At 35.9% G+C, this 10,922-nt stretch overlaps 1 protein-coding gene across 1 annotated transcript; it reads right to left on the reverse strand.

The window, feature by feature from the left end:
- Nucleotides 1-3,791: 3,791 nt before the first annotated feature.
- On the reverse strand, nt 3,792-9,780 carry LOC117328473 (potassium voltage-gated channel protein Shaw-like). The gene is made up of 2 exons (XM_033886006.1): nt 9,322-9,780; nt 3,792-8,443 (listed from the first exon to the last, which is right to left on the reverse strand). Exons 1-2 carry the CDS (start codon nt 9,778-9,780, stop codon nt 6,851-6,853), a joined length of 2,052 nt encoding a protein of 683 aa, XP_033741897.1. The 3' UTR covers nt 3,792-6,850.
- Between the last annotated feature and the right edge of the window lie 1,142 nt (nt 9,781-10,922).

Consider the following 10,922-nt stretch of genomic DNA (forward strand, 5'->3'; position numbering starts at 1 on the left):
GAAACCTCTGTTAACGCCATGGATTTGAATTGACACCTCTGTAAATGCCATGAATTTGAATGGAGAACTCTGTAAAGGACATGAATTTGAATGTAAACCTCTGTAAATGCCATGAATTTGAATGTAAACCTCTGTAAATGCCATGGATTTGAATGGAGATCTCTGTAAAGGACATGTATTTGAATAGAGACCTTTGTAAAGGACATGGATTGGAATGTAAACCTCTGTAAATGCCATGGATTTGAATGGAGAACTCTGTAAAGGACATGAATTTGAATGTAAACCTCTGTAAATGCCATGAATTTGAATGGAAACCTCTATAAAAGACATGGATTTGAATGGAGAACTATGTAAAGGAGATGGATTTGAATGGTGACCTCTGTAAAGGACATGGATTTAAATGGAGGACTCTGTAAAGGACATGGATTTAAATGGAGAACTCTGTAAAGGAAATGGATTTAAATGGAGGACTCTGTAAAGGACATGGATTTGAATATAAACCTCTGTAAATGCCATGGATTTGAATGGAGAACTCTGTAAAGGATATCGATTTGAATGGTGACCTCTGAAAAGGACATTGATTTGAATGGAGTCTTCTGTAATGCTCAAAGTGTAGTCATACATTGTAAATATTTAAAATGGTTAAATCCAATACATTCTGTAAAGGAGATGGATTTGAATGGAGACCTCTGTAAAGGACATGGATTTGAATGGAGACCTCTGTAAAAGACATGGATTTGAATGGAGACCTCTGTAAAGGACATGGATTTGAATGGAAACATCTGTAAATGCCATGGATTTGAATGGAGAACTCTGTAAAGGAGATGGAATTGAATGGAGACCTACGTAAAGGAGGTGGTATTGATTGGAGACCTCTGTAAAGGAGATGGAATTGAATGGAGACCTCTGTAAAGGACAGGGAGAATGAGACCAGGTGTTCCGGAAGGGTAAATGACTTCTGAGACATCGACAAAACCCGCCTTGTAGTCTGGGCCCTAATCTCTCAACAACGATATGTATGGTGGTGACAGCGGAACCACAAAGCATATCATCAAACACCCTTCTTCCTGACGTCATATCGCACAAGGGAATATAACAACATGTAGACTATAAAACTTCCCGTAATAAAAAAGACCTTACACATGTCGAAACCTTGTTTGAGTTTTCCTGTCCATTATCGACATCTAAACAGGAAATCGTGACACTACTGATGTGAGCTAATATTACTCTCCTGAAATGCAAAGTTACCAATTGGTAACAGGATTATTCTGCACCTTACTTGTAAGTTAGACAAAAAATACGGAAGCCTGTAAGGGTCACAGCGAATAAATATATTATGTCTTTATACCGACTTAGCTATGTCGTATTATTATACCTCAGACTTGTATCACAGCTTCTGATTAGTGAAAACCATGTCACGTGATTAAAAACATTCGTTATGTCAACCACAACTTTCCAAATAATTCATTATTTACTTGCTGTCGCTTTCGAAACATCATGTCACCCTCTGAATATCATAATGTCACCCTCTCGTGAGCCCTCCGAAATCGTCATGTCACCCTCTCGTGGGCCCCAACTCGGAACTCTCTTCCGTAACGTCTTTAAAAGTAGTCGAATCAGAGGAGTTCCGAGTATTCTGCTTGACAACAACAATGGCTGTCGGCGGACGCTATCGTCTGCCAACAGAGGAGGAATTGGCGAAATTATTGCAAGAAAAGGATTCTAAAAACACCAAAAGGGTCATCAATGGGGTCGTGGATTCCTTTACACATTTCCTATCTGCAACAGGTAGGCCTAGACCAAAGGATTGTGAAAACTTCGACGCCCATACATTGAAAGTTCGACTGGGAGAATGTTATGCCGGGTCCAGAAAGACGATGGGGTACCTCTTAAATTTTTTTCTTAAAAACTGTTGATAGTAATAAATAAACTTATTGATATCAAAATTAATTCACTTATGTTTTTTTCGGTATAATAAAACAATTACTGCCCTTGTTCCGGGTTGACATGAATATTTGACCACCCGAGAGGTGTCATGTCACCCTCTGGCTACGCCCTCGGGTGACATGACACCTCTCGGGTGGTCAAATATTCATGTCAACCCGGAACGAGGGCAATAATTGTATAATAACGACTTAGTATCTCGTAATAACGACTTAGATATGTCGTAATAACGACTTAATGTCTCGTATTAACGACTTAGCTATGTCGTAATAACGACTTAGTTTGGCGTAATAACGATTTAATATCTCGTAATAACGACTTAATATCTCGTAATAACGACTTAGTTATGTCGTAATAACGACTTAGTATCTCGTAATAACGACTTAGTGTCTCGTAATAAAGACTTAGCTGTGTCTTAACTTAGAGCAAGTTATCTGTTGGGACATGTGACTTCATTGGATTGATCAGTTTCAGTTTTTGACTGCTTATTATCAGAAAAGATTGCACATACTTTTATAAAATCTCATTTTAATTTAGTTGTACATTCCAATGTAGTAGAATCTAGTCCTTGTGCATTTTACTGTTTGGAACTGACCAGAATCACAATATGGCCACCAAGTGGCCATCTCAGATTTTGAGAGTACACAAAAACTGGTAATGTTCAACTGGACTCTTCAAGTTTGGTACATTATATGCATATACTAAAAGTTCATCTTGGAATAGTGGAGCGCAGTGTAAAATATGACTTAGTAAGTCATTAGTATCTAAATATTATATACGTTGTTTGACATCAGATCAACACATTTGATTTTAATGTAATGACTGTTTTTTCATTGTATTTTATCTGTCAGATCGCATCGGTAACAACCCTTTGTAACGGATTTCGGATCTTTATCTTGAGAGGGTTCCTTTTATAACAAGACAAAGTTAGAGTTGTACCGTTTGCAACGTACACAAGACATGCAGAGATGATTTCGTGATGAAATCATGCTAAACCGGATACGTTTACGGTACAATTTCCCATTCGTGTAAGGAAGTATATGACCCGGGATAATGACTTTAGGGGATTATGTCAAGCGGATATAAAATTCATCTAAATTGCACTGACACTAGCTATTCATATTTGATATTGTAACGTGCATGAATTTCGGTTAAGTATGTTACTTATTCAACACAGTCGCCCGAGTAAGCTACGTTTTTGTGTTTAAACTCGTCTTATGTTTAATTACCATAGCATTCGTGGCTATCTTCTTTACTTCAGTACTCTACTCTACAAGAACTGTGTGAATATATACTTCACAATTATTGTATCCTTATACATGTGTGTACGCTTATATATAAACTACGTAACCGATAATTATGTTTGAATTCGTGCTACAAAAAGTGAGTGACGTATTATATAAAGACATCATAGATAAAAATCGGTTAATTAATCCAAATTACGAATACATAATGGATTAACCAAAGTGAACAAAGTAAAAAAAACACACTTCGAAATAATTAAGCGAACGAAACCCCGTCGTTGTTGATCTGTTGTATATTTGTGCACGCAATAATACCACACAGATGACTTGCTCCAAGTTAAGACATAGCTAAGTCGTTATTACGAGATACTAAGTCGTTATTACGACATAAAATATTTTTTCGTTGTGACCCTAACTGGCTTCCGTAAAAAAATGTATTCAAATAGGCAAAAATAGTATATCAAAATAGTATTTTACTGTACAATCGACCAAAACACCTTATGTTTGTCATATATTATAATATTACTTTGATTTCTCTTGAAAATACAGGAAGGCGATACACTGGGCTCACAAGGTAAAACATATAACAATATCGATATGTAATGATTTCACTACAGTGTATTGAAATGAGTTTTATTATTACCATTATTATTACAAAATGTATATATTTTCCCTTTAATACAGAGCTTAGTGACAACAATATAGAAATAATCAAATATTCCTATATACTTCAAGATATTTTGGGAATTTGCCGAGGAAACTTTATACTTTTGAAGAAAGTCATAATATGGGTATACATAGAACTGAATTATAGAAATACATTTTCTAGAGTAAGGTTCAGTGGCAATTTGAATGTATATAAAACTGCCTACCGTTCTACTTCTATAAATACAGATTTTCAGTATAAGCTGGTTCACAGATAGAGTCCACTGTAATCCATGTTGTCGTTTATATGTAATTAATCTAGGCATCCGTATAATAATTATGATATATAGTAGAGTGGACATATTTCTTTGAACAATTCATTTTAAGAAGTATCAGTATACGGGTAGTTCAGACCCTTATGTTGAATATTCGTACTAAGTAAAACTATGACTCGGCTCTCAGAGGAAATTTTACATTTAAAAAAAATTAAAGACAATCCCTTTCATTTGCACTTTCATACGGTTGATGATATTCCTATTCCTTGATTGTTTGAATTATGACATTCACAATAGGAGACTTGGACCAAATCTATAGACCAATAAGATAACGTAAATGCACCCATTTATTGTGAAATTTTGTAAAGTCATTTTATTAATAATGTATTCTTCTGTTCTAAAGTAGTATTCAATTTCCTTCTTAAATCCGGAGATAGAAGGCAGTGTGTGTTTGAGTTTCTGTTTGTATATATGTATCTTTGGTGATATCATTAGCATGTTATTTTGTTTTAATTTATGGTCAAGAAAACCTAAAGTTAAAGGGAATAGAAATACCTGTATGGTTACAAGATACAATATACAAGAATTTTCATTTAACGTCGCATATTAAAAACAGTAAACATTAGCGCTGTAGCGCTATTCTTGCGACAAACATAGTACTAAGAAATGCAATATCATATAGTTAAGATATACATGTCGCGTACAGGAATCACAGAAGAAACGATACCGAATTACAAACAGCTAAATTAAGAATATAGTTATACACAAATCAAAGAAGGCATATACATGAAAAGGAACAAACGAGTTACAAGCAAACATACAAGATACAACAAACAAAGCAGCATATTAAATAGTAAATTATCACAGAATAAGTATAGTGTTTAAAATATTCTAATATAAATTTCATAAGTTTCATAATATAGAAATAATATTGAACACTTGCATATCACACAAGTATTACTAACGGATCAGGTTACAGCACTATGATAGTCTAATGTACATACAATGCTAATGTAGCAAAGGGTAAACATTGATATAATATACACTAATATAGTGTGAATAAAAACAAGAGATAATGAAGTTGGTTGAAATAGAATTACTATGGTTATAATCATACTGTTTAAAGTTTGGTTAGGAAAATATACTGCTGCTAAGTTAATAATGTAAAAACAAAGAAGCGAAAATAAAACACATGTACAGGTTGGCCATAGTATCAGGACACCAAAAGCAAACACACAGGGCTAGGTATGTCAGAAGGACTATGCATGCGCGCATATGGCACACATAAACAGTTTACCATCCCAGGTGCGCAACAGTCTGCGGAAACTCTGGTAGTTTTCAGCCTTTCTCAAGTCGTTTGGCAGACTGTTTCAGACCCGGGCGGCCTCAAAACGGAATGAATTCTTACCATATCCAGTGGTGTTGACTTTAGCATCTTGAGGGTATTTTCATTTCATTTCATTTCATTTTCATTTTCATTTGGGTTACTACCCACAGAGCTAACGCTTCTCAGAAGTTTAATAATGAGGGACATTCCGAAGGTAAGCTAATAATTGAATCAACATTACTATTTCAGAAAGAACAGAATGGAGAATTTCTAATCTTTATTGTATAAAGAAATTTGTGGCTATTATCCTGTGTACAATTCTATACTGAAACCATCGGCGGTTGGAGTTGTATTTTGTGTTTATCACAATAGTATTTATTCTCGTCCACCAAAATTGATCGTATTGTACGTGAAAATCCATTTGTATTGAATACTTGTATTTATGTTTTATTGTTTAATAAAGAGCATATATATATAGTCTGCTTATTCGAAAGACAACAAAATACAAAAGCATACACACGAACATTAACATATATTTCAGCTATAAAAAGTGTTGGATATATCACTGTCATAATGACATGGCATTTCTGGTGTAAAAAGTGCCACCAGACCTAACTACATTTGTCTTCTCGCTGTTTTTTCATGTGTAACTAATTATTTGTATAGACCACAGTATTCGTATATAATTATGTGTGATATGTGACCTATATGTAAAGATATATTTCCCCCCACACTGGTTAGCAATGTATGTTCTTCGACACTTCTGGAAAACTATTCGGTAAAGTAAGTAAATTTTATTCGTATAACTATTGCCATAGATGCGTTTTTATACCGTTCACACCATTTTACTATAGACTAGTGTAAATTAAACTAGTTAAGGAAACAATGAGTATGGATGATCATAAAATAGTATCTACCCATGCTTATATATTGACAAAAATATAAACCACATTTTAAAATGGGGATGAGACTTCATACCTTATTTCTGTAATGTGGTCATGATTGTCCTCGGTATGATCAGTTAATTATCTACATGTACTACATAGTTAACGAATGGTGTGGATGATAAGAAAACCTCCGATACCATTGGGATGAATGTTGAGATACAAATGTAGCCTCAGATACTGATGGAATGAATAATGAGATAGCCTCAGATACTAATGGAATGAATTATGAGATAACTTCAAATACAAATGGGATGGGTAATAGGATAACTCTCCGATACGAATGGGATGGTTAATGAAATAGCCTCGGATACGAATGGAATGGTTAATAAGATAACCTCGGATACAAATGGGGTGTATAATAAGATAACATCTGATACCGATTGGATGGATAATAGGAAACTTCCGAAGCAACTTTGATAATGAGTCAGTATAAAGGTAACTTCTTAGTGACCTTCTCTTAAGATAGTGTCAAAATTGAGTAGTTTCCATAGTTTCTGTTTTCCGTAGTAGTATTGGATGTTCGTTTGGGTTATGCAACTGTTCCTTACACATTATGTCAACATTAAGGACCCTTGTGATCTGTTTGTTCTCATTTGAGTTCAGCGTCCCAATTCGCCTTGAGTCTTTACCGTCCTCACCGTCCCGACAGCCTTCCTCACCATCCTGACAGCCTTTTGCGTATTCGTAGGCTGTGAGGAACGTGCTGACAAATACTGGTATGATGAGGGAAAATAACACAACGCCTGATAGAGCACAGATACAGCCAATCAACTTTCCAAACACAGTCTTCGGCACCACATCCCCATAGCCTACCGTTGTCATGGTTACGATACTCCACCACCATGCCGCGGGAATGCTGGGAAAATCCGATTTATTTTCAACAAAGTAGATGAAGTTGGAGAATATGCACATTGTTACCATGACGTACATGACTAGAACGCAAATGTCTTTCATACCAGTAACAAGGGAATAACGAAGGACCTTAAATGCTTTGATATGTTCTATTGTCCTGAAGAGACGAAATACACGGAACATTTGTAAATAAAGGAGCAGGTCGTACACCACGGTCATAGTCTCCATCAAATCACTCCGTAAATCCAACAAAATTCTCCCGAAACTGTCAAGGAGCAGGATCAGATCTAACAAGTTCAATACGCCACTGAGAAATTCCTTTTTGTTCGGACATGTAATCAGTCTGAGGACGAATTCAACAGTAAAGAATGCTGTTATGACGTGTTCCATATAGTGACATAAAACGTTTTCAAAATCTGCATTACTTGCTAGTTCCCGCGCTGAGGTGAACGAAGAAAGTTTTTTCTTAGAATTTGAAAATGAGTTCGTAAGGAATGTAGTCGTCCAATCCTTGACAGATGATTTAAATATATTTTCATTATTCGTTATGTTTTTTAATGCCATCTTGCTGATGTTTGCACCAGGGCTTGTTGCATCACTGTATATCTCGCTGGAAGCTGAGTGTGGCGTAACGTTTGTAGCAAAATACCGCGTGCCATTTAATTTCGTCGTTTGGTTCATGGAACTATCGTTCCCGTAATCATTAAAATTAGGCTTTGGAGGTTTGTCCAAATCATACAAGTCCTGAGTGTAATCAGGGATTGGAGTTATATCCAGATCATATACGTCCTTGTACTCAGTAGTGTGGTCCAGTATTTCGCTGAATGGTATTACAGTTGATTGTACAATATTAGTCTTACAACATTTTGGCAGGTGTAAGTGTATGTATGTATTTTCTACTTCTAGCTTTTTACTTTTATTACTTGGTGACATCCCACGGCTCCCACCGGTTAGGAGGCTGCAGGCAACACAATTTACTCTGATAATAGTAGGAGTATATCTCAGTGGCATCGGTGTCACGGTACCGCAATTCGCGGACATATTTGAAAAACCTGTAATATTCAATTGATTTGTAGAAGGTAACAGATCCGAAGTACCAGACGAATTCCCGTCGGGATGCTGCTCGTTATCTTTTACATCGCTCATGCTGGTAAGGGCAAGGACAGTAATCATCAGCAGTACAAAGGTTGTCGACACATAGAAATACACCTGGAAATACATTTGTCAGGCATTAAGTCTATAAAACCGTGTATACTGCTGTCGAGATTATTAAGTTAATCTATATGTCATTTTTAATCTTTGAACATTATGTCAGGTGTTCACGAAACAAAAAGAATGTCGTTTGTGAAAATAGATATCAACAAAAAAGAAATCGAACTGAACTACTTTGGTCATTGTAATAATTTCAAATAAACTGACGTATTGTATAGCAATTTTGCAGGTACAAATGTCATAGGATGCAAAGCCCATACTCCCGGTCGATAGAGTGTTTGTGACGAAAATACACAGCAGGACTATCATTTTACAACTTATTCCGAAAGAACTTTCAAGCTTGGAGCCATACACCGAACATACATTTATTCTTCCATACTCGTACATCAAGCACCACACAGTGAACATACATTGGTTCACCCATACTCGTACACAAGGCCCCACACAGGGAACATACATTGGTTCACCCATACTCGTACATATACTAGTACCTGCCATTACGAAATTGATGGCTCGAGCATTCAAATTTTGGATTATCAGAAAGAAAAGGCCTAAAGAATGATAATGTGATTATTGCCCGTAAGGGACGTTGAACTGGCCACGAACGTGATGTGAAAACCAATGTTCGTTTTCGCAATTTAATTTTACACCTCAACTCAAGTTTGAAGTAGGTTATACCCTAACGGAAAACTATGTTTTAAAGGAACTACAAATGTTTAAAGAATATTGATGTAAAAGGCCTTCCTCGAAATAATTGGAACGATCAAAATCTTTTCTCGTGTAATCTTGATGATTGCAAACCACACAATCTAACAATGGATAATAACCCAGAGTCAAAGCCGTTTTATAATTTGTCCTGCTGTTAGAAAACATACCTTTGAACACGTTGACTTTCGATCACAGTTGACGATTCCCCATATTCGTTCTTTTGCATTGCCATTCCCAGAATGCCCAGCGCCACAGTTCTCTGATTCCATATACATGTTTTCGAACCCTTTGAGCATTTTCTGATCCTTCAGGAAAGCACAGAGCTTGTGATAGCAGCATGCTTCTAACAGTCTGCTTTTCAATCCCCAGAACCGCAGCTCCGTTAAAAACTCGCCCTTGCAGACACTCTTAGGAATGTGAAGCTGCCCGGTATAGCAGTATTCTATCAGAGCCATGGTAGAGTCTTTGGGCCTCATAATGACGTATTTCGTGTATGTATCTGTCCGGGATGTTGTGTCAAGGAACATTTCAATCTTTGACCCGAAAGTTTTGAGAACAGATTCCACGGGGACTACAAACTGATCAGCACCGACTTGGAGAACAGGTTCAATTTTGTCACATACCATATTGTCAGCTGACAAACACACTATCGTTTTTGATAATTGTTTAATTCAAAAAGATTGAAATCGAGAGCCTCTTCTTTATGATACTCCCAAACACAGTACATACACTAGAGATATCTCTCAGTCGTGTTTATAATAGTCGTCCAAGTATCTATATTTGATCATCAGGGTATGGTGTAGACTGTTGAATGCCATGGGGCATAATGAAATATGCCTAAGCTATAGTCATTCATATTTAAAAATAATTATGGGCAAACAAAGTCAATATATGAATATACAGATCGATGTAGCTCTACAGTACAGACCTGACAGAGATTCATGGGATTATACTGTCCAACAACTTCATATGGTTCTCTGTTAACATATATTTTACATGCATGCTTCTAAGACATATATACTTATGGTTAACATAATAGAAACATTGTAGAATTGCATTATCTATGCATTGACGTCATGTTTAACCTTCAGTACCAGATTGCTTGGTGCCTATCAACACTGCATAGCTGAATCATGTACATTATTAACCATGGCTACGTACCCTATCTTAACGGAGCATCTCATTTACGTTCTCATCACGTTGTCAGTATAATATGACCACGTGACCAGCGAAGTAGTACTGTAAAGTCGGTATCGAATATTCGTGAAATAAAATCAATTTTAATTTTAGCCAATTTCTGAATTTTTGTTTTAGTAACAGTCCATCTATCATGTTGTAGGAGAGATAACCCCTATTTAACATATAGAGATAATCAAATATATACGTATACATATAATAATATAATATTTGTATAAAATTTGGTCAGCATTCTTACCCTTCATAAACAAACTATACAATTCCCTATGATATTGTAGAATATCAGATTGTGATGAGTCACTGGTGTTTCACTATATAAAATACATCTACAATACATGTCATAGGGAACTCTAGTGTAGGGTTTCGTTGTCAGGATGTGCATGAAGTAAGAAACATAACTCAATGTACAGAATAAACAGTTTCATCAAATTTCATAAAACTAGCTGCACTGATAACAAATGAGACCCATTCTACAGCATATCTTATATAATCACGCAATGAAAACAATGTCTCGTTATCACAATATCGTCACAAAAGAGCAAAGGTAAATCGCTGACCCAGTATCAGTGGA

Source organism: Pecten maximus, chromosome 5, assembly GCF_902652985.1.
Source record: "Pecten maximus chromosome 5, xPecMax1.1, whole genome shotgun sequence".
NCBI classification, from domain to species: Eukaryota; Metazoa; Mollusca; class Bivalvia; order Pectinida; family Pectinidae; genus Pecten; species Pecten maximus.